At 39.5% G+C, this 25,507-nt stretch overlaps 1 protein-coding gene and 1 long non-coding RNA gene across 2 annotated transcripts in view; one reads left to right on the top strand and one right to left on the bottom strand.

Moving 5' to 3' along the window:
• LOC306660669 overlaps nt 1-15,752 on the top strand; it is a 158,064-nt gene extending 142,312 nt beyond the window's left edge. Inside the window, exons 3-5 of the long non-coding RNA XR_013763708.1 lie at nt 4,862-4,958; nt 6,395-6,584; nt 15,707-15,752. This is a non-coding gene — a long non-coding RNA (uncharacterized lncRNA). The remainder of the gene's footprint in view (nt 1-4,861; nt 4,959-6,394; nt 6,585-15,706) is intronic.
• A 3,216-nt stretch (nt 15,753-18,968) lies between these two features.
• On the bottom strand, nt 18,969-25,004 carry LOC306660661 (beta-defensin 130A-like; the record flags this gene model as incomplete). Its single annotated transcript, XM_079139021.1, has 2 exons — nt 18,969-19,150; nt 24,947-25,004. 2 exons carry the CDS (start codon nt 25,002-25,004, stop codon nt 18,969-18,971), a joined length of 240 nt encoding a protein of 79 aa, XP_078995147.1.
• Between the last annotated feature and the right edge of the window lie 503 nt (nt 25,005-25,507).

Genomic DNA, 25,507 nt, shown 5'->3' with positions numbered 1-25,507 from the left:
TGGCCTTTTTATTTTTTATTTTTTTGTATTTTATTTAGAGACAGGGTCCCACTGAGTGGCACAGGACCGCTCTCTCTAAGTTACTGAGGCTGACTTTGAACTCACGACTCTCCTGTCTCGGCCTCCCGAGCTGCTGGGAATACAGATGTGCGCCACTGTGGCCGGCGTGATGGAGTTTTAATGAGGACAGTTACTGCGTATTTCTGGTGGAATGAATGATTCATTTAGAGGGTGGAGATTCATGACTCAAGAAAGGTGGTTTAATTCCAGAAACAAAGTTCTTTAAAAACGAGTGGGAATGGAATCTAGTGTATGGGAGGAGTTAGTCGTAAATCAGAGAATGAAGAGAAGGCAGAGTAGAGCTGAAGATAAAATCAGGGGAAGAGGTCTGGTGGTGGGAAACAGAAGTTTCCTCTCTGTGTTTCCATTTTGTGGGTAAAAGACGTCATGATTGAGAGTGAGAAGGGGTCTTGGTTGCAACTCTTCAGTGCATTCAGTTATTTGAGATTTCTTTGCTTTGGATGTAGGTTTGTTTTTATAAACTTTGTGAGTTTATTATGATAAATGTCTTCTGGAACTACTTTGGCTGCATCACCCAAGTTTTGGTGTGTTGCAGTTCTATTTTTGTTTGCCTCAAGATATTTTTAAATTTCCTTTATAATTCTTCTTGTCCTGCTGGTTGTTTAGGAGCATATTTAATTTCCTCACACTTGTAAGATTTCTGAAGTTTTTCCTATTAATAACGTATAGCTCCATACCACCACAGTTGGAAAAGCTATGTGACATGATTTCTGTCTTCTTCATTGTGCTATGATTTGTTTTTCAGGCTAACCTATGATTTCTGCTGGAGAATGTCTATGTGATCTATGTGCACCTGAGAGGAATGTGTATTTGCTGCTGTTGGGTGGATGTTCTGTATGTGTTAGGTCTGTTTGGTCCGAAATGTAGAACAGGTCCAATGTTTTGTTGTTGATTTTCTGTCTGGATGATCTGTCCGTTGCTATCCCCTGCCATAATTATGTTGCAGCCTAGCTTTCTCCTCACATTGATTAACATTGCTTTAGAGAGTCGGGTGATCTATCACTGCAGTCTCAATGAAAGTTCTCTTTGAGTATATGTGTGTACTTGACTAGGTGATTCTAAAATTTATGTGGAAATTTAAATGAATTTAAATGCACATGAATAGATCTTACAAAAGAAAAATGTAGATGTCTTGCTCTATTAGATATAAAGACAACATGAATTGTCAATAACTATGATAGTGTATTAGGATAGTGAGAGACAGACCTAAGGAACATCTCAGAACATATATTCACACAAAGATGCTAGATCTATGATGAATAAATCATCATAGTAAATCCTTGAGAAAAAGATGCTGTTTTTAAAACAAAGGGTGCTGGACCAGTTGGCCACCCATATGGTAAAAACAAAAAAATAGATGAACCCTCTTTTGCAAAACCCAGCGCAGGGTAGATATGTGAAATCCAAATAATAGGTAAGTCAGTAAGGCTTTTGAACTTAATGTAGAGAAAGTTTTTCTTAAAGAGACACAAAATTAAAGACATTACATTAAAATTGAGCTTGATAAAGTTACATTGATATTAACATTAATTTCATAAAGAGACATCATGGAATGAGAAGACAAATCATAGAACAGAAGGTATTTGCAAGGTATATAAAATCACTCGCATCCACTATATATATATATATATATATATATATATATATATATATATATATATATAAAATAAATCATTCAATAGATAATGGGCAAAATATTTAAACAGGTACTTCAAGAAATAATAATATCAAAATTGCCAATAAACAAATGAAAATATTCTAAATTTTATTAATAACCTGGAATTCAAATTTAAACTACACTGAGTTAAACTCCCCACATGTTATAAATAAATAACAGCCTGATGATATAAACTACTAATGGAATATAGACCAGTGAAAGCTCTTCTATACAGCCAAAGGGAGTATAAATTTGCTCAACCAATCAGCAAATTCTTTACCATTATTCCCCAAACTGAAGATATACATCCCCTAAGAAAAAAAATTTCATTCTTTAGTATATGCCTAATAAAAATGTGTGCAACCAATTTAAAAAAATAAATGAACAGAAGGAGACTGGGTAGAGGAAGGAGATCAGGGAGATGGAGGAGGGAAGGCAGGGGAAATTCTGGGGACAGAAACAGGAAATTATGTTATAGACATTTACGAATACATCACAGTAAATTCCACAATTATGAGTAAAACTATCATGCACTCATGAAAACATAACTAAAAACCTGTAAACTGTGAAAAGAAAAAAAATGAATGCATATGTACAATCAGAATAATTTAAAAATATTTATAGTAGTAATAGTGTTTATAACCATCAAAACCTGGAAACAATCTAAATAGTCTTCAACAGAAATATTAATAAATAAATTGTGGCACATCGCTATGATGAAATACTACATAGTATTAAAAATAATGCACTACAGTTGCACACAGCTACACTAATGAGCTTTTAAAATGTAATGTGGAGTAAAATAAACCTCATGCCAAAAGTGAATTCCATATAGTTGCACTTGTGTGAAGTTTAAAGCAAAGAAACGAAACTAAACAACAGGGTCTAGAAGCCTGTGCTCAGGTGACAAATAAGTCGATCTCTGCTCTCAGCATCCCTGTTTGTACGATTGCTACCCTTCTTCGTGATTAGCTTGGGGATGGGGTTGGGACTCTGGTGGAGAACTTTGGGGAACATACTCCTGGCTGACATTGAAAGAAGTTCTGGAGCTGGAGTTATAGCTCAGTGGCAGAGCGCTTGCCTAGCTTGTGTGAGTCACTGGGTTTGATTCTCAGCACCTCATGTAAATAAAAGAATAAAGATGAACAACTAAAAAAAAAAAAAAAAAAAAAAAAAAAAAAGAAAGTGTTCTGTCTTTTAGTTCCAGCATAATTCAGCAGGTTTGGATGTGATGTGTAGAACAAGAGCTATCTTCATGATACCATGAGCAGGACTAAAGATAAACTTGACACTCTTCTAACATTGGTGTTGTACTCTGCTGAATTAATGAATTTCAGAACTGGCTGATTGTGGGATTCCTTGTTATGTGTAATAATAAATTTCATTTAAGCCTATCAAGTCTGGGTTGTCTGTAAATTGAATCTGAAAACTTACTCAGTGGCAGAGTAAGTATGTCCAATAAAATATTTTTAAAAAAATAGTGTTCAGGATAGGAGAAAATGCTTGCAAATTTATAACTGATAGGATTTAATAGATGAAATATATAAAGAACACATAACTCAGTAACAAAGGACAACCCCCCCCACCCCCCCCCATAATGTGCAACATGATTTGGATAGACATTTTTGTAAAGAAGGTATATGAATGGGCAATAAGCTAATGAAAATATACTCACTAGTCACAGAGAAATTTAAATTAAACTATAATGGAGTAGTCCCCAGATATGTAGGAGACAGAGAGGACTGTGCATGTACTGATATGGAATTAAAAAAAATCACTACTCTAATTATTGAAAAAATACAAAAACAAAAAACCACAATGGGATATTGCTTTGTACCAAACTAGAATGATAATAATGACCAACTGGAATGATAGACAACAGCAAATGCTGTTGAGGACACAGAGACACTGAAACTTTGCACTGATGATGCAAAATAAACCAAACGGCTATGGAAAGCAGTTTAGCAATTCCTCAAAGTTGAACGTAGAATCACTGTTTAACACAGCATTGTATTCTTAGGTCTAACATTTGCACAAAAACTTGGGCACAAATGTTCCCAGAGCAGCAATCATTGATGGAAACCCCAAAGTGGAGCCATGCGTGTGTCCTTCAACTGATAAACACAATGGTATATTCATGCAATGAAATATTTTTCAGCAATAGAAAGCACGTAGTACTGATACATGGATGATCCCTGGAAAGATGCCTAAATGAAAGGAGGCACACAGAAAGGTGATGGGGTGTGTGATCCTTTTCATATTGAATGTCCAGAACAGGCATATGCCCAGAAACAAGAGTAGCAGAGTGGGTTGCCAGGGCCTGGGGGGCTGGGAGAATGGATAGGGCTTCTCTCTGGGGTTATGAAAACTTTCCTGGAATTAGACAGTGGTGGTGGCTGCACACCTTTACAAACACATGAAAGTCACTAAATAATACACTTTATAACAGTGAGTTTTATGGTGAATCATGTCTCAGTGAAAACATAGAAAACGTAACAATGAGGAGATCTTGAATGTGCTCTCAGAGAGTGTGTGCACCAGAAAAAAATAATCAATTAATAGATAAATAGTGGAAATCCAGGTGTAATGAATTGGTTATAGAGTCCTGGTGGATTTTACAACTAATACTGGGATTGATTATTCAATAAATATACCTGTATGTTTGATTAGTTATTTGGCTACAAATGAAGGTATACTCTTAGCTTCCCCCAGACATAAAGTAATGTCCACATAAGGTAGATAAGACCATGAACATTTTAACCAACACTTAAGGAAGCCTAGGCCCTTGCCTAGACCAGTGGCCAAAATGTTCTGAGAACCAGCCATTAAGAAGGAGCACACACCACCTCACCCGCCGTCTGCCTTCTACTTGTCACTCATATCTCGTTTTCTCAGTTCCCCAAATTTCCTTTGTTCTGTGCACAGCCGCCTACCATCTGCAGGTCAACAGAGCCTGGAAGTTAAGTTTACAGTTAAGACACTGAAAAGAAGCCCCCTGTTGGCATTGACCTTGACCCCAGCCCTCCAGCCCCCTGAGTAGCCTTCATGGGGCAGTAACGTCTCAGTTTGTTGGTCTGTTTTCAAACTCTTGGAAGACCTTTCATTCTCTTTCACTTGTTACAGAACACAGGAATGAAAAGTCTCTGGCTTACCGGGAGGAACTACAGACCACCAGGCGAGAAGTCCAAGGATGGAAAGCAAGACCCTCATGGAGGAAGAGGTAAGTTGGACTCAGTAGCTGTAGTGAAGAGAACTTCTCAAGAGGTGTGTTGCTGTCGGATTATTGAACCCTTCAGTAACAAGAACATTTCTAGCGAGACTCTTGGGAGATAGCATGGAAAGGACGTGGCGATCATCTGCTTAAAGAACACCTGTTGAGAGCCGGCGGGTGTGGACTGGGGTTGGAGTGCACAGCCCAGGAAGGGCCTCGGTGAAGCAGGATAGAGAATTGAACAGTCGCTATGGTCTTTGGTTTCTTGAGGAACTGCAAAAGTCAAGGTAACATTTGTGGAGTAAAAGAATTCACTTTATTGCCCTGATAATAGAGACGAACTGGTTATAACAGCATGCCGACTTATTAATATTTGGGGGAATATACATTAGCCCACTTGAGCAAGGACATCAGACGGGAAAGCACACGGGTTGGTGAGGTATAAAAAGCTCTTGTGTGACTTTCTGTCCAAGCCGCCGAATGAGAGCCACTAACTTGTTCAAAGTACTAGTGAACACAGTGTCTACACATCAGCTCTATGTCACGAGGGCAGAGCCGAAGAAAGGAGAGAGGCTTAGTGGACCTGCAGAGCTCGTAGGAAAGCAGATGACATCTAAAAACCAGTGCCGCTGCCAGGAGCGGATTTCTGACAAGGGACACAGGTGGCCTCTTTGACAACAGAAAGGAACATAATGGAACCCAAGAGCAGGGTGGGCAGCCCAAGGAGGGCTTCAGGAAGGCCTGCAGCCGAGTCCACATCCCGGATCTCATAGGGCCCTCATGGCCTTCCAGCGGGTCTCAGTCCGGGTTAGACCCTTTCCAGCATCAAGAAGGAAGCGGTCTTCCTCCCAGGGTGCTCCTTGTGCTCCAGGGTTTCAGAGGCCGGAACGTGAAGTCGTGTTGTTGAGCAGTCCTCTGGGGCTACTGAGACTTTGCAAGTGACGTGGTGAGCTGAATCGGGGTGAGGGATCGAGGGAGGCTGTGGTACCATTATGGGAGCTCCTGGAAGAGGTCACCCTCACAGACCTTCGCCCAAGGAGGGCAAGTGCTCTGCGACGACTCTCCAAGCCTGGGTTCAGGTTCTTCCTCTTCTCAAGAGGCTGGAGCAGCGGACTTGGGCTCAAGCCTCTCCCAGCAGAAACTCAGAGCGACCTGGAGGTCACTGGGGATGTGCTGGTTATTGACCACTGTTCTACTCATTGAAATCAGACTGGTTTGGGGTCTTTATTATACCTGATTATGAGTGTAAATTTAGTGATTTTTCTCATGCATCTGTGACTCCTTGGTTTCTTGATCATGAGGAAAAGTTTGGAAGCACAGTTTACATGACAGCAATAATAAAATTCTGAGGACAAATAATTGAAATCCTTCATGGAGCACGAAGGGCAGAGTGTTCAGTGCCTTTTTGAACATTTTCTATAAACAGTTGGTTTCCCTGCTGATAGATCTGGAGCTGGGGGGCAGGCCTGGAGCGCCGCCCAAGAAGCCCGTGAACATTGTGTGATCCCTGGGCCGGCAATCAGGGACATCAAAGGAAAGGTCGCGGCATTCCAGGGAGCAGGCTGGTGGACGCCAGTTAAGTGTCCAAAAGTACTGATCGCCAGATTGCACAGCACCCTGAGAAAGGCAGGGCGCGTTGACAAAAGCCTTTCCTTAAAAGAACATAGAGGTAGTTATCAAGGCATCAAGCACACGTTGCTACAGGAGAAAGGAGGTTACCTTGCCATGACACAGTGGTTTACTCTAGGCATTATTGGGTTTTCCTGACTATAGCTTTCCAGAAGGGCCCTGGATATTTAAACAAATAATGTGTAATCAAGTATTCATTGTTCACTTTCCTTCCCTCTGATCAGCAATATCAGACTTCTGGAGACTTTGCTGCATTGATTATCTTTTCCTCCTTGTTGCAACTTTAAAAAACATTTTTCTCCTTACTTACAGTCTGTGAGCACCCTTAAATCCCCATATTAAAAAAACAAAACAAAACAAAAAAACACATAATTCCTTCCTTGTATTGAGTTTGCTTTTTACCTAACACACCCCTACTGTCCCCTTTTCTTCTTGGGAAAAAAAATGCTCTATTTCCACCTCTTTATCTTAAATTCCTGCTTTTTGAAGTTATAGATTTTTTTTGGTATTTTAAAATTTATCTTTTAATTTTCTACAGATTGCATTTTGATTCATTGTACACAAATGGGGTACATCATTATAGATAATTTTTATAAATGTAATTGAGAAAGAGGAATGCAGTGAAATAGTTCACAAATATGTAGACTTTTGACAAGTATGCTTATTCTGTTTCAAAAATTTTATTACCGTAGGTTATGCATTATTTATTTTCCAATTAAGTGTGCTGACTTTTTGATAACAGAGCCGTAAGCTTTCCATTCACTCTTTACCTCACAGGGTTTTGACGACTTCCCTCAATTTTCTTTTATTTTTCATTTTTATTTTGAATAAACTTCTGCTAAATCACTAATCAACTTTTCTTATATGACATAAATTTATACATACATGTAAATATATGCCTATATACTATATGTGTATTTTATTTTTCATTATTGTTCTTAAATTATGTATTTTTATGTAAGATTTAGAAAACCAATAAGGTTGTCCACATAATAATAAGTGTAATGTATTACTTTGTTGGTCAGTTTTTTTGGGGGAACTGGGGCTTTATGGCCAAAATAACTGTCAAGAACAACTTAGAGGACAAATTTTTTTGGATCATGGTTTCAGAGTTTCAGTCCATGGCTGGTGGACTCCATTGCTCTGGGCCTGAGGTGAGCAGAACGTCATGGTGGAAGGGTGTGGTAGAGGAAAGCTGCTCCATTCATGGCTGCCAGGAAGCAGAGAGTAAGGGTAAGGGACTGTGGGAAAGAGAAGTCTTCCAGGGCAGCCCCCAGGGACACACCTCTTCCAGGTCATCCTACATGCCTGCAGGTACCACCCCACCAGTCCATTCAAGTAGGATGGACAGTTATTCCAGAGGTGCAAGAATGGTTTAATACACACGAATCAAGAAATGTAATTCATCATATCAATGGAACGAAGGACAAAAATTACTTAGTCATCTCAATAGATGCAGAGAGAGCCTTGACAAAATTCAGCATCTATTCATGATAAAAATGGTGAAGAAACTGCGGATAGAAAGAACCTACCTCAAGGTCATAAAGGCTGTATACAAAACACCCAAAGCCAACCTCATAGTAAATGGGGAAAAACTGAATGTCCTTTAGAATCTGGGACAGGACAAGAATATCCCTCTCACCATTCCTTCTTAATATATGCTAGAAATTCTAGCCAGAGCAATTAACAAGAGAAGGAAATAAAAGGGCTAAAAATACGAAAGGAAGAAGTCAAATTATCACTGTTTGCATATGATATAATCCTTTACCTAGAAAGTCCAAAAATCTCCACCAAAAGACTGCTAGAGCTAATAAATAGATTTGGTGAATCTGCTGAGAAAGAAATCAGAAAAATTACATTCACATCAGCCTCAGAAAAATAAAATACCTAGGAACAAATCTAACCAAGGAGGTGAAAGACCTCTACAGTGAAACTGGAGAAAATTGAAGAAAGACATTGAAGACCTCAGAAGATGGAAAGACCTCCCAAATTCATGGATAGGCAGAATTAATATTGTTAAAATGGGCATACTGCCAAGAGCAATATACACATTCATTGCAGTCCTCATCAAAATACCAAGAACATTCTTTATAGAACTAGAAAATAGTCCCCAAATTCATTTGGAAGAATAAAAGACCCAGAATAGCCAAAGCAATTCTAAGTCAAAACAAAACAAACCAAACCAAAAGCAATGCTGGAGGCCTCACAATTCCTGACTTCAAACTATACTACGGAGCTGTAGTAACAAAAACTGCTGGTACCGGCATGAAAACAGACACACAGACCAATGATACAGAACAGAAGAGAGACACACCCACACATCTGCAGTCATCTCATCCCTCACAAAGGTGTCAAAAACATACATGGAAGAAAAGGAGCCTTTTAAATCAATGGTGCTGGGAAAATTGGTTATCCATATGTAGAAGAGTGAACTAGACCCTCATCTCTCACCGTGCACAAAAATCAACTCAAAATGGACCAGAGACCTTGGAATTGGACCAGAAACGTAGGGTCAACACTCCAGTATGTAGGTACAGGCAATGGCTTTCTTAATAGGACCCCTAAGGCTTAGGAAATAGTGCCAAGAGTTAATAAATGGGGTGGCAGCAAATTAAAAAGCTCTGAACAACAAAGGAAAGAATTAGAGATGTGAGGAGAGAACCTACAGAATGGGAGGAAAGTTTCACTAGCTCCTCTTCTGACAGAGGATTAATATCTAGAATATATGAAGAACTCAAAACACTTAACATCAAAATAACCCCCAATTAATAAATGGGCAAATGGATTAAACAAATGCTTCTCAAAAGAAGAAACACAAAAGGCCAACAAATATATGAAAAAATGTTCAAATCACTAGCAATTAGGGAGATGCAAATCGAAACTTCACTGGGTTTTACTTCACCCCCAGTCAGAATGGCAGTCATCAAGACAATAACAAGAACTGATGGATAGGATATGGAGAAAAAAGGAACATTTTTACACTGTCAGTGGGATTGTAAATTAGTACAATCACTATGGAAATCAGTATGGAGGTTTCTTAAAACACTTTGGTAATAGTGGAACCACCATATGACTCAAAACCACTTGTCATATTTATCCTGAAGAATTAAAATCATCTTACTACAGTGATCCATGCACACCCATGTTTATAGCAGCACAATTCACAGTAACCAAACCATGGTGCCAGCCTAGGTGTCCATCGGAGGACTAATATATAAAGAAAATGGGGTGTGTATACACAATGGAGTCTTTTTTCAGCCATAAAGAATGAAATACATCATTGCAGGGAAATGGATGGAACTAGAGACCATAATGTCAAATGAAATATATCAAACTCAGAAGGTCAAGGGACACAGTTTCTCTCATGTGGAAGCAAGAGAAGGAAAAGGAAAGTGGGGTGGATTTCATGGAAATCAAAGGGACATCAGTAGAGCAAAGAGACCAAGGGATGGGAGGTGGGGAGGGAGCAGGAAAGTGCTGGGGAGAGTGATATTGGCCAAATTATATGGTTACATTGTGTGCATGTACAAATATGTAACACTGAATCTCATCATTATGTGCAACAATAATACACCAATAAAAATGTGGAAAAATAAAGGAAAAGACAAAGTAGGATGGACTGATTAGCTTATAGGTCTCATAATCTAATTATTTCACCTCTGAACATTCCTGCATTAACACAGGACTTTAGGGGGATACTTCATATTCAAACCACGACACTCTACCACTTAAAAGATGTTTGCTATTTTGGTTTATTTATTTTCCACCAAATTTCTCTCTCTCAAAATTCACTTGTAACTTTAATTTCATGAACACTTGTTTATTATGAATAATTTCCCTTGTCTTTTCAGAATACTCTAAAATGGTAATTTTAATTGCTACATAATATTCTATTTTATGGCTATTTCATAATATATGTAATAATTATATTGTTGGTGATGTTCTGTTTATCCTTTCACTAGTTAAATACTAAAGTTGTCTCAGGAGTTTTCTCTGCTATTCCTAAATCAATTTCTGACCAAGTTCCCTGACTATGTGGTTCCTGGAGTCTCAGGTATGTGCAACTTACTTAGAGCGAGTGTGACCTTTGGTCCTAAATGTCCTTGACTGAAAAGAAAATCTCAGTATAGATTATTTTCAAATGAAGAGACATTAAAAATAAATAACTTCATTCAACTAGCAAAAGGAAGAGGAAGGAAGAGAGGAAATGAGGTTAACATTAAAGATAGGGAGAAAGTAAGATGAACTAGAATAACTACAAAAGTTGTTAGGCAGCTTTCTGAGACTTTTTATATCAGAGTGGATCAAACGCACAGGCAAATATGTCACCTTGTGCCAGTCTGTTTCCTGGGCCTCCGGGATTCTTTCTCTCATTTCATACTTCCTTTGGTCAGCTTAACTCGATCTTTAAAATGCATCTGAAGACAAGCCTTTCCTCACTGTCTCTGCAGCCGTGTTCAAGTCTCCTGTCTTCCTGGAAACAGTCCTCCAGCTGGCCTCTGTTTTGACTGTGGGTTTTCATACGCTGTGCCTAGCCACCAGAGGTAATTTCTAAGACATGTAAATTAATTCACACTACTTCCTTACTGAAGGTTAAGGTTTGTTCTTTTTACCCCACCTAGGATAAAATCTGGTCTTCTTACATGGCCTCCCTGTGATGTCTTCCCTCATCTGGTTGCTGAGTATTTTACTTTCCTCTCATTCTGTTCTGCTCCTTCTGGTCTCCTTGTTCTTCCTCAGGCACATCAAGGTCATTTCCAGCTCTTCTTTGCCTCTGCTCCTGCTCTTGCCTCTGCTGACTCTTCTTCCCTGTTTCCAGGGAACCTCATCTCCCGGTTTCATTCATGCTGTTTTTGTGTCACCATCTCGGAGGAGCCTTACCTGATCACTGAATAGGTTCCAAAACACGATTGATACCACAAAGGACTTGCTTTCTGAGGCAAGACGATTACACTGGAAATGCACAACAACGAGCTGTATTCCCCAACACATACATGTAGAAGTTAAAACACAACCCATTCCTACCTAACGTCTGGAATAAGGAGACATGAAAGTCGATATGAACTATTCACCTGAAAACATTATAAGCAACATAGATCAAACCCTGAGGGCCAGAACTAAGGGGACATTTATGGTTTTAAATGCATTTAGTAGAAGTCACAAAAGTAAATTAGTATAGTGTTCAACTGAAGAAGCAAAAGAACAGAAAAAAAAGAAAAAACTAATACAAAAATAGAAAAAACAGTAGACAAGACAATCATACTAAATGAAAGAGAAAACAAAAACCAAGCAAAAAACATTTCATTTCCCTTTGTACTTTTTGTTGAAGATTATTTTATGGCTTATTTTTATTTTTTGGTTTATCCTAGAGAGTATGAATTCTCCATCAGTTGGTAAAGTGTTCTGTGGTCTGTTAGGTACATTTGGCATGTATCGTGGTTTAAACCTAGTGTTTCTTTGCTGATTTTTCAGTCTGAATGATCTGCTCACTGATGGAAGTGGGATGTTAAAGTCCCTTGCTATTGTGTTGGAGTCTGTCCCTCCCTTTCAAGCTAATGGTGTTTGCTCTATATAATTGGGTGTTTCTGCATGTGGTGCATATATATTTATAATTGTTATTTCCTCTATTGACTTGACCCCTTTATCATCACATGGTGTCCTTCTTTGTCTCTTTTTGTAGCTTTGACTTAGTCTATTTTATCAGATGCAGGTGTAGCTACTTCTGCTCACATTTGGCTTTCATTTGAGTGGAATACCATTTTCCAGTCCTTCACTTGCAGTATGTGTGTGCTTTAATGGTGAAGGAAGAAGATGCAGTCCTCGGACTCAGTGGTGGTGCATGCCAATGGCAGCAGAGGGCAGAAGGTGTGGTGGGGGACAGGCCAGCACTCGGGGGCATGCTCATCATCTCCTCTGGCCCTGGGGCAAGGCTTCCCACTTCGTGAACCACCTGTCCCCTGCAGTGTGAGGTATTGCATGGGCTTGGGTACTGGGGTCACAGTTGCACAGCTGGGTCTCACTGGGTCTCACTGGGCCTCTCTGGGTTGGTGAGGCTGCAGCTTTTTGTGCAAGTGTGGTGGAACTCCAGGCTGGAGGTGTGCTGAGGCTTCTGCCCTCTGAGGTAGTATGTAGTGCGAGTTCTCAAAGTGGTGCTGTATTGCAGTAGCCGGGCTCAGGGATTGAGGGCAGACAGTGGGAATTCCTTCTCTAAAGGAACGGTACTACACAGACCCTGGCAACTCCCTTCCCTGGCCCTGTGATGGCCTTGGAACTCTCCTGTATCGAGGCTTGCTGTGGACGTTCACAGCAGTGATGCTGCTGAGAGGTGCCATCTACCCTTTTTCCTGTAATGGGAAGTCTCCTGGCACCTGGGTCATGTTTGCTAGCACACTTTTCTCCTTGTTATGGTTTGGTCTAGGAACATCCTCTGAAAAGCTCACATGGCATGCAATGCAGTAATGTTCAGAGGTGAAGAGACTGGATGCTGAGAGCTGCCAACTCGTCGATGGATTCTTCCATCTGATGGATTCATAATTTGAATGGACTGATGGGCTGCAATTGGAGGCAGGTGGGCATGGTTGGAGGAGGTGGGCCATTGGGGCTGGTCTTGGTCTGTATCGGTCTCTGGCCACTTCCCTTCTCTCTCTCTCTGCCTCCTGACTGCCATGACCTCCACCATGACCTTCTGCCTTGCTGTTTCTGCAATGGAGTCAACCAACCATGATGTGAGACTTCCGAAACCACGAACCAAACACAGTTTTCCTCCTTAGGTGGCTCTTGTCAGGGGTTCTGGTCACGCACTCCTCTCTGCTGCTGTCCCACGGGCTTCCTGACTCTCCCTTGCTGCGTTCCAGGGCTCACTGCCACTCACTATTGTTTCCGTTCTTCTCTGTGGAAGAGACCCTGCTGGTCAGCTCGGTGGTATTCTTCTGGTTCTTTTTGTTTCTTTGTTATTTTTTTCATTTCCCTTACCTATTTGTTCTTGCTCAGGGATGAAAAACAAGGATCGCAAAAGTCTTGGGATTGAATCAGTGTAACCTGAATAACTGAGGGAACTGTGCAGTGGAGAGTAAGGAACAGGTGATGATGTTTTTCACTCTGATTGAAAGTTTTGAGCTTCAATAAAGGGAAGATAATTTCATTTTGGGAAGTAATTTGTTTGAGCTCTAACGATTTGGGGTGTTAGTATGTCTTTGAAGAGACTCAACCTTTGAATTTTAGTTTCAAACTTTAATTTCTGCCTGGGAATTTTTTAAGGATGGGAGTTATATTCAAATATGGGAATTTTTTTTTGTTTTTTAGCTTTTTATTACAGAAGATTACTTATGACTAAAGTATCTTATGCTTTTATTAATGCATATTAATTATACAAAATAGTGGGGTTCCTTGTGGCATTATTTGTATGTGTATGTAACGTAATATGACAGTTCTTCCCCTTCCCCCGCCCCCTCCCTCCTCAGTTCCTCTTCCTCCACCCTAATGGTCTTCCTTCTGTTCCTTTTATTTTCATGAGAGCACTTTGTTTTTCTCCTTTTGCCCTCTAGCTTCCGCATGTGGAAGAAAACATACGACACTGTCTTTCTGAGTTTGACTGATTTTGCTTGACATGATGCTCTCCTGTTCCATCCTTTTTATTGCAATTGACACGATTTTATTATTATTTATGGATGAATAAAATTTCACTGTGTTTATATACTATGTTTTCTCTATCCAGTCATCTGTTGACAGACACCTAGTTGGGTTCTGTAACTTGGCTATTGTGAGTCGTGCTGCTATAAACATGGGAATGCATGTTTCTCCAAAGTATGCTGTTTTAAATTATTTTGGATAAATACTGAGAGGTAGTATGGCTGGGTCTTGTGCTGGTTCCATTCTCCGTCTTCTAAGGAATCTCCATGCTGATTTCCATAGTGACTGTATGATTTTTTTCCCCATCAAGAGTGTGTAAGGATTCCTTTCTGCCCACATCCTTGTAGCATTTATTGTTATTTGTATTATTGCATTCTAACTGGAGTGATAGGAAATACCAGTATAGTTTTTTTAATTTATACTTACTTCTTATTTTAACTACATAAGAGTTCTACAATTAATAGGAAATGCTATCAAAATTATATTCAAATTAGCTTTCAATCTTTATGTGCACACTTAAGCATGTTAAAGGCACATTTCTTAATTATGTGATACCTCAGTAAGCACTATATATAGATAACTTAGCACTGCGGATGAATTGGATTTACTTCTGTGTTTACCAGTAAAATATAGAACATGCTAATTTATTTATTTTTGTCTACATAGTAAAGCAACACTGATAGTCAACCTTTAAATAAAAGTCTGAACCTATTACTTAGCCATTTTACCTGGCATTAGAAGCAAGTATCAACTAATGATAGTTTGCACAGAATTAGAAATGTGCAAGATAAGCAAATATATTTATTACTACTAATATATTTTATCACACAAATACCTGAATAGCAATCATAAAGGGACATTTTTTCAGGTGTGTTCTTCCCCATGCCATGGAAAACACTTTTTTTTTCAGTGCTGAGGGCATTGAACCCGGGGCCTCAGGCATGCCTGGCAAGTGCTCTACCACCGAGCTATATCATTAGCCCACTTTTTGCTTTATGATGGAGAAAATTGTATTTATTATTTTTTAGAGCATAACATTTGACTTTATCATCCCAGTAAAGTTTTGATTTGTTTTTCCCATATGGCTAAAGATGTTTTTCACATACTTATTGGCCTTTGTACTTCTTTTGAGAAGCATCTGTTTAGTTCATTTACCCATTTATTGATCGGGTTATTTGGGGTTTTTTGAGTGCTAAGTTTTTTGAGTTCTTTATGTATTCTGGATATTAATCCTCTGCAAGAAGAGTAGCTGCAAAAATTCATTTACCCATTTATTGATCGGGTTATTTGGGGTTTTTTGAGTGCTAAGTTTTTTGAGTTCTTTATGTATTCTGGATATTAATCCTCTGCAAGAAGAGTAGCTGCAAAAATTTTCTCCATTCTGTAGGTTCTTTCTTTATGCCCTTAATTGTTTCCTTTGTTGTGCAGAAGCTTTTCAATTTGATGCCACCCAACTTACTGATTCTGCCTTATTTTCTGCCTCTATATTGGACAGAAAGAAGAAATCAAAGACAACAGAAGAAGGAAAGATCTCTCATGTTCATGGGAAGACTAAATTAATATTGTTAAAGTGGCCACACTACCAAAAGTTATATACAGGTTCAATCTAATCCCTTCAAAATACCAATGATATTCCTCTCAGAACTAGATGAAATAATCCTAAATTCATATGAAGAAAAAGGAAGCAAAATAGTCAAAGCAATCCTGAGCAAGGATAACGAAGCTGGAGTTATAGCAATACCCAACTTCGAATTATACTACAGAGCCATACTAACAAAAATAGTAATGTCACAGGCATAAAAATAGGATCATTAGCCAACGGGACATCATAGAAGGGATAGGGATAAGCCCACGTAGCTATAGTCATCTGAATCTTGACAAGGGTGCCAAAAACATAAGCTTGAGAACAGTCTCTTTAGCAAAGGATGCTGGGAAACTAGACATCCATATGTGGAAGACTGAAACTAGATTCCCATCTCTCACTCTGCACAAGTCAGTTCAAATTGGATCAAAGACCTGGAAGTATTGTCAGAAAATTGAGAACTGCGAGAAGAAAACATGGAAAACACCTTCATATGTGTATGTAGGCTACATCCTCTGTAACAGGGTTGCTAAAGTATGTTAATGTTGCTACTGAAATTCTTGGAGAACCTTGAGTGTGCTATGTTACCTAATGTGGCAGCATACATTTTGAGATGATGAAGGGAGTAAGAAGCAAATTTTAAGTTGTGAGTAGAGTGTGATTGATGAAGATTTTAATCAGTATATTATTCTGAGACCAAGTTCTCAACCGCACATGAGTAGTTCTAAAAGACACTGGAAAGGGTAATGGTTTTTTAAAAAAACAGATCCAGGAAGATGGGATCAAAGTTATTTTAGCAGGACTCTGACGTCATCAAGAAGCCTTGGAATTTATTTGTGTGATATTTTGCCTCATTCCAGAAGAGTCATTCCATTTTCATGAGACTTACCCTGGTCTCTTCCTCATTATTTAATTTCTTAGTTCTGGAAAGTGGTATTGTGCAATGGTGCATTCGGAAAGAACTAACTGGGTGTGCTAAATTATCAGCTCCTTGCTCTCCAGCTCCCCCTAGTTCTCCTGATGAGCCCACTTGGAAGGAGCAGGTTTTCTCTTTCTCCAGAAGTAGGGTGCAGTGGAGGAGATCTGCCCGATTCACTCTTGGCATGCCTGGGTGGGTGGAGTCCCTTGGTACTGATCATAATCTCAACAGAGAGAATCCTGAACTCCATAATCCTAAATGTTAAAGATCAAAATCTCTAAAATTTAAAAACCCTAAGTCTAGAATCCTGAAAAGCTAAAATCCTCATTTGAATCCTGGAAGCTGAAATTCACCTAACCATACCTCATGAAAAAGAAGTAGGCTGTATAAAAGGGATAAAAAGCTGAATCCTGGGGAAAGGGTTGGCAATGCAATACAGCAAGGAAGAAAACCTTAATTTAAAAATGCCTCCTTCTGACTGATGAGATTCCAGGAACTTTCAGTGAATTAAATCTACATTTGCCTGAGGAAGCCAGTAATTACTGAGTGCTTAGAAACAATTTTGTGCATAGTAGGATAAAAAGATGCATAGAGAGAAAGGGGATAAGGGTAGTGGGTGGGAAGAAGATTCCAGAAAGAGTGGGCTGCATAAGCTCAAATATGGAGGCACGAAGGTTGGGGAAATAACTATACCCCAAGACGCGGGTGGAGAAGGGGTTGCAGAGGAATCTGGCCCAGGTTAAAACCACAGGGAAGATCATGGAACACCACACTAAATTGGGGCCACCTGGAATCACTGCTGCTTGGGAAGCCAGGGAGTGACAAAACCAAAACCGTGAGAAACATAATTTTTTTTTTTTGCAACATTTTGGAGGATGGATTGGAACTAAGGGAGGCTGGTGGTAGGGAGGTAGGTGATTTCAGCTCCTCCTAAGGGCAGGGCAGCATGAAGGAGACCAGAGAACAGACTTGGGGCCATTCCACACAGGGTGACCGGTGAACAGGCATCCACGAAAGTTTTTCCATTTCTAACTGGGACACTGGGTGGGATGGTAGAAAGGGCATCTGTTTTGGACAAATTGATTTGTGGTTCTTTGTTAAAAATAAGAATAAATACCCTTTTTTTTTTTTTTTGTTTTTTTTGCTTCTTAACCAATACTTGGAATTATTTGGAAAATATGTGTGTATAAAATCGACTTCTCTTTTGCTATTTTTAAATACTCATTGAATTTTTTTCTATCAGTCTATTTATTTTAAACCAGAGCATTGTGTGGCTCAAGTTGTTTAAGAAATAAATGATTGTTGAGGAAAAAAAAAAAGCAACATTTTGTCATGCATTTATATGTTTCTCAAATTAATCTCTTTTTATGTAAATAAGTCCCATTTATAGAATTAAAAAAATTTTAGAATTATATCTTAGGGATTTTGATTTGATGGGATTTTAGACTTTAGGAATTTTAATCTTTTTGATTTCAAAAATTAGGATTGTCGTTTGGGGTTATGGCCCAAATTGTGTCCCAATTCTCAGGTGCAGTGTTACCAAGGCCACATGACTAGCAACTTTAGCCCCTATGCTCCAAGTAGATCTCTATTAATAGTGAATTTCATTGTTGTGCTGGGAATTAATCCTGAGGGCTTATGCACACTAAGCAAGTTCTCTATCCACTTAGCCACATCCCTAGCACCCCAAGGTGATATTTTTTTCCAAAACTAGAGGAGGAAGAGGGTTGATATTCTACTTCAATAGCCAACTCTATCAATTGATGTTTCATATTCTTATTATTTTACACATTTAAGACTTTATGTTTGTCTTTTTTCTTAGAACCTTGCATTTTGTATAAATGTCTTCAGGTTATGAAATTCTTCTATAGATTACTCTTGTAGTTTTTTTCTTTTGTACTGGGGGTTGAACCCAGGGGCACTTAACCACTGAGCCACATCCCCAGCCCTTTTTAATATTCTGTTAGAGACAAGGTCTCAGTGAGTTGCTTAGGGCCTTGCTAAGTTGCTGAGGCTGGCTTTGAACTTGTGATCCTTCTGCCTCAGCCTCCTGAGCTGCTGGGATTACGGGCCTGCTCCACTTCACCAGGCTATGCTTGTTGTTTTTAAGAGGACTGAATGTACATCAAGAGGAAATGGCCCAGGGACCTGTGGAGTTAGGATGACATTTATTTTTAGTCAAGGGAGAAAAGTAAGCTTGGTCCAAGATTCTTGCCCAGGTCATCTGTGCGTGCCAGAGTACGGGTGGGTCTGCTCCCGTCTACGGAGATTTTCCTTTGGGGACTGGGGTTGGGTAGGGCTCAAGTATCCACCACTTCCTACAGCACTTCTTCTTCTCATTGCACACACCGATGGTGTCATCCACAGACGTGCATGCAAAGTCCTTGCACGTCCCTTTCAAATTAATGCACTGCTTTTCTCCTGGGATAACGCCAGTCTTTCCTGCACAGGAGAGATTTGACAAGTCATTAATTCACCATCAAATTATTGGGCATCTACATAAAGCAATAAACCTCCAGAAGGGTGACTTTGGGATAGGAGGCAACATATTGCCTGCATGAAAGGATCAGATACAGAGGAAGCACAACTGCTTTTGGAAGAGGGGCTAAAAGTGCAGGATTATATGCACCTTGCAGGGGTAGGATGATTTCTAAAAGATTTTAGAGATAGAGCCTTTGCCTGGAGCAGTACATTTTGAAATGGGTGGGACTCTTTGTTACTGTCGCTTGACTAGGAAGTTCCCTTTGGAATTTAGTGGGTGAGGCTCAGCATCACTACATTCCTTCTCCAGTGGATTGTCTTGTGTGCAATGCCAACAATGCCTCCACCAAGAAACACCATTTCAAAGGTGGTACCCGTCTTTCCTCCATCTGTGCCTGTGTCCTGCCTACCAGGTGGCACCTGGTCTCATTTCCATCTCCTTTTGTAGAAATGTGTCAGTTCTTCATCTTAACTGTTTTCCTCACTTCAGAGGAAGTGTGTGTGTGTGTGTGTGTGTGTGTGTGTGTGTGTGTGTGTGTGAAAGACACAGAGAATTCGCATGGCTGCTGAAGGGCACATAGCTAAGGTCCACTGCTGTCCAACAGTCCTCTTGCCTTTCCAGCATAACCAGGGTTCATTCTTTCCCCAGGGGATCATGGAGGATGCTGATAAGAGCATCTCTGCTCATGTTTCTTCATAGAAGTTGTTTTCTGACCATCCTCTGAAGCCACCTGACTCATTTTGTTTTTCAGATCTTGTGATACACGAGGTCTGAAGGGCTTCTTGGATGCCTAACCTCTGTGGTTCCACTAACAGATTGATGGCTTTTGGGGCTCTCAATCTTTTTGTCATTGTTTTGTATTTAAACACTAAGTTATCATCATTGTTTCTCTACTCTGTAGAAAAACATCCCCCGTCAGATGAGCCGGGACCCTAGATGGCAGTGTCAACCCAGTGTGGTTTGGCTACACTCTGCTGTCAGGTTCGTCGATCGTAAACTCAGGGTCTTTGTGCAGCAAGAGAGTGGAATGATGGGGAGCGGGATCATATCCTGCTAATACTTCCCCACTCTGCCCACGTTTTCTGGGAGAGAAAGTGGCTATCTTTCAGGGAAAGAACACGTCTCACCAGCCAGTCACTGAGGGCACGACTCAGCTCTGTCTTCATGGAGTGCAGACTTCCTGTTCTGCAGCCTAGTGGTCCTGTTGCTGCTGTTGATCTTATTACTTCCCATGCATTTAGTGCAATGTCTGATAAAACTTACAGGTTTTGCCTTTTCTTTCCTTTTCCTCTTTTCCCCCCGCTCGGGCACTGGAGATTGCTTACGAATGTTCTACCACTGAGCTACATCCCCATCCCTTTTTGTTTTTTGAGACAGTCTCAAAAAGTTGCTGAGGCTGGCCTTGAACTTGAGATCCTCCTGCCTCAGCCTCCCAGGGTGCTGGGATTACAGGTGTGCACTACTGAACCCAGCTGATGGTCACATCAGGAAGAGGAAATACTGTGTCCTACGACCTTGGAGGTATCCCATGCAGAGTAGGATGGAATGTGGGAGTCTTGCTTCAGCCAAAAGGAGCAAAAAAATTCATCCCACTGGTGCTGTGCTTCCTGCTGCTTGTGAAGTTAAATTTTTTTTTATCATAAACAAATGGGATACATGTTGTTTCTTTGTTTGTACATGGAATAACAGCATACCATTTGTGTAATCATACATTTACATAGGGTAATGTTGTTTGATTCATTCTGTTATTTTTCCCTTCCCCCACCCCTCCCACCCCTCTTTTCTCTCTATACAGTCCTTCCTTCCTCCATTCTTGCCCCCCTCCCTAACCCTAACCCTAACCCTAACACTAACCCCTCCCACCCCCCATTATGTGTCATCATCCACTTATCAGCGAGATCATTCGTCCTTCGGTTTTTTGAGATTGGCTTATTTCACTTAGCATGATATTCTCCAATTTCATCCATTTGCCTGCAATTGCCATAATTTTATTATTCTTTATGGCTGAGTAATATTCCATTGTATATATATATGCCACAGTTTCTTTATCCATTCATTAATTGAAGGACATCTAGTTTGGTTCCACAATCTGGCTATTGTGAATTGAGCAGCTATGAACATTGAAGTGGCTGTATCTCTGTAGTATGCTGATTTTAAGTCCTTTGGGTATAGGCCAAGGAGTGGGATAGCTGGGTCAAATGGTGGTTCCATTCCAAGCTTTCTGAGGAATCTCCATACTGCTTTCCAGAGTGCCTACACTATTTTGCAATCCCACCAGCAAGGTATGAGTGTACCTTTTTCCCCACATCCTCGCCAACACGTATTGTTGCTTGTGTTCTTGATAATCGCCATTCTAATTGGGGCGAGATGAAATCTTAGGGTAATTTGATTTTCATTTCTCTTATTACTAGAGTTGTTGAACATTTTTAAATATATCTGTTGATGTTGATTGCTTGTAGATCTTCTTCTGTTCTTCTGAAGTGTCTGTTCATTTCCTTAGCCCATTTGTCGACTGGATTATTTGTATTCTTGGTGTAGAGTTTTTTGAGTTCTTTATAGATTCTGGAAATTAGTGCTCTAGCTAAAGTATGAATGGCAAAGATTTTCTCCCACTATGTAGGCTCTCTCTTCACATTATTGATAGTTATACTGGCAAAATAACTCTTCGGCTCCCTGTTCTGAGGGTGTCTCCTCAAATTAAACACATTTAATTATATATTTAATTTGAGGAGACATCCTAGGAACAGGGAGCCAAGGAGTTATTTTGCCAGTCTTTTGCCAGTGACTGTGACATGGTTTCATGTCCATGGCACTTGCTCAAGTAAGGAGGTAATTTTAAATTACTTGGCTCATGGGGAAGATTATTTATTCCTAGATACATTTATTTTCAGACTTAACTGATGTTATCATAGTTATAGAGCAATGGAGACAGTGACTCTCTAACAGGTTTCAGAATAAGAGGATTTAAAAATGTTAGCATGGTTAAATCAAATGTCAGTGGGAGGAAGGATACCTATTAATAATTGCTGTTGGGAGAAACAATTTATAGGCTCACTTCATGTTTATCACAACACAAATTTTTGTAGATGAAGTGGGGAAAACAGAATCACACTAAAACAAAAGATCTTACAACAGCCCATCTGTTTAATCTCTAAGGGATGTGATCTCCTGGAACTCATTGAGTTATTAACTTTTCAGATTTTCTGGTGGTGGAGAAGGACAGGGTTTGGAAGAGATAGGTTTTCCTGGGACTCTACCAACCAAAAGAGAGAACAGCATTCCTTTCTCTGTGTAATATACAAGTTCAAACTCTCTTCTGTTCCTGTCTTAGGAGCTCTATCTAAATGTTATTTTGTTCTCCAGAGTCAGTATATGAATACTATAATTTTCTTAGGGCTAATGAATCAGTTGAAGAGTTTTGCATCCTGACCTCTTTCTGTCCCTTCTCTCAGCATGCACATGTGTGCATGTGTCCATATGTAAATAAATGTGCACTTTTCCTATTTGTGGGGTACCTAGATTATTCTTTTGAGAAATTCAAGGATATGTACAAAATATATTCAAGTAGTGATCATGTAACCTTCCTTAGACTCTAGCTGATAAACTGACGTTTTTAATTCTGTCATTTCTTGGCAGGAATTTTCTTCATGAGAACAGATTTTTTTTTTTTTTTTTTTTTTTGTTATTTGATTAGATTTTTTTTTCCTGGCAAATGTTTTAAAATGTTTTAACCAACTCTTCATGATCCAGCCACTCAGTTTACCCAAAGAAATAAAAGTGATTACCTAACTGATTCCAGATAAAGATTCCAGGTCCCCTGTCCTAAGGCAGGGATCAAAAATCAGAATTTTAAGGAATATATTGTTTGCAAATTATGCAGATAGCTTGGAAATTAATTATTGTTAAGAGCTAACAAACAACTGACTATTAAAGAAATTTTATCATCATCATTTCTTAATGTGTCCAAGAACATCTTGGGAGAAGGGAGATGTTTTGACCTTTCTGAGTGACTTTAATAGCCTCTGTTCACAAGAGACTGGGCCATCTGAAAGTGATTCCTTCCGATGAGAACCTAGGACCTTGGTTCAGTCATTCTCCTGACACAGATGATTTGGGAAGACCAACGAGAGCTGATTCCGCCTGCCCTGGAGGAAGCCATCATGGCCTGGAAGAAAGGCCTCTCTTCAGAGGGCTTCTTAGATTCATGGGAGACTAACTCTGTTTCCACCCCCAAAATCTCTTATTCTCCATTTTTTTATTATGGAAAGAATGCTTACCATGAGACCCACTCTTTTCACACATTTTAAGTGCCGTGGACATGATGTACAGTTGATCTCTAGAACTAATTCATCTTGCCTAACTGCAACTTTCTACCATTTGAATAGTTGCTTCCCAGTTCTTCCTTCTCTAACCCCTGGGAACCACCTTTCTAGTATCTATTTCTAGGAGTTTGACTATTTCAGGTACCTCACAGAAGAGGAGTTAAGAAGTTTTGTCTTCCACGATTGGTTTATTTCACTTAGCATGATGTCTCCAGGATTGGCCATGTTGTCACACAGGATAGAAAATCGCCTTCGTTTCTTCAACATAAAATTTGGAGAATTTGAGGCAAAAGTCTGACAGACGCAATACCATTTTTATGTGCTCACCCAGGTCTGTGGGTGTTGGGAAACAACATGGACTCAGATGAAAGATGCTTGGTTCTAGTTTCAGTGGCGCCTCTACCTCTGTGACCTTAGCAAAGCATGTTCTTTAGGGGAAAATGGCTTATTTTATCTAAAATGAAAGATTTGACCATTAAAATGCCTTCTAATTTTAAATAATCACCGTCATATACTTTTACATCAAATGTTAATGTTTTCTGACCAAAACCGAGAAGTAAAATGAAAATTACATAAATATCTTAATGAGGAGACAGCAGTATGTCAGGTGCATCCTGAAATGTTCATAGATTAGGCAAAGATTAAACAAGTGAGTAGCTTTGACTGCACTTAAAAAAATCTCAGAGGTGAACCAAGAAAGAAGTCGAGTTCAATGCCCACAGACATTATTTTAAGACATGGACATCTTGCCATTAACAATGGAGAAAATTTTGTCAGTTCTGCCAGGATCTGGATGAAACAGCCAGAGGAGGTAACTTTTCACTTTGATTCCACATTCTAACATTCAGTCTTCTGAATCATGGTCCCAAGAATAAAACTCAGATTCTTAAAATACTTTTTGCATTATTTGCCTTATGCTTATAAATTTATTCCACTGGAGCTTCACTCCATTGTTTATATTGTCTCCAAATTGCTCCTCAATTTACACTGGTCTTTTATAACTCATTGCAATCCTCCTGTCTCCTTGAGCTGTGTCTTATTGGCCTAACTTGTAGCTTTCACATGTTTTTCACAATAGACCCCATATTCTTCCTTTCCCTAACCAGGTCTGAATCAATGGCTGCCATTTTTGTTCTCCTGTTTGGAGACTGGGGCCCTTTTGCCCAGTTTATTTTTTACTAAGCCATAAGTCTCATGGCAGGGCTTCTGTACTTCTAATTCTTTACGAGGGCCCCAATCATGGTGCTCTTGGGCTCCACTTGAAGTTAATGAAACTCCTTGTTCTGCTCCTTAATTTTGACCTCATCAATTCTGGGAGATGTCAGACTTCTGAGTACCCAGGGCTGTGCACTGCATCCGAGTTACGTGCGCCTGAGTCACGTGCATCGAGCGGGCCCCTAAGAACTCACCTTCACAATCAGTTCACCATCTTACCTTTTGGAGTTATTGTCACAAAGAGGAAGAGAAAAGAAAGAAGGGAATGGAATCTCATGTTGTGTGCCCAGCAGAGTGGTGAGTGGTCAGCGATGGGGAAACAGGGCTTTTATTTACTTCTGGGGGCCCGAGGTTCCCCTTGGTCAGTGAAGCTTAACAAGTGAAGAAATAAAACAGCTTCCGTTGGCGCACTTCCAAACCTCTGAGTCTCTAAATTTGGTAACAGATTAACCTAATTACAGGAAACCAGATGGCTACTCTTTTCCTTTTTCTCTGGGTTCTCAGTTTCACTGGAAGTCAAAAATTTTAGTCAATTTTGTTTCTGTAAATCTTTTAAAAATAATTTCTTGTTTCTGTGTTTTATAAATTTTTAATTGGGTTATGATATTTGTATTTATTTATGGAGCATACTGTTGTAATTCAATACATGTATATAATGCATAATGACCAAATCAGGGTAAATATAGATATATAGATATATATCTATATACATATCTATATCTATATATATCTTTAATGTAATTTAATGTAATTGAGTATCTCTTTAATGTAATGATTTCA

This window comes from Sciurus vulgaris (assembly GCF_902686455.1).
Source record: "Sciurus vulgaris genome assembly, chromosome: 5".
In the NCBI taxonomy this organism is placed as follows: Eukaryota; Metazoa; Chordata; class Mammalia; order Rodentia; family Sciuridae; genus Sciurus; species Sciurus vulgaris.
This window is presented reverse-complemented; position numbering and strand designations above follow the sequence as displayed.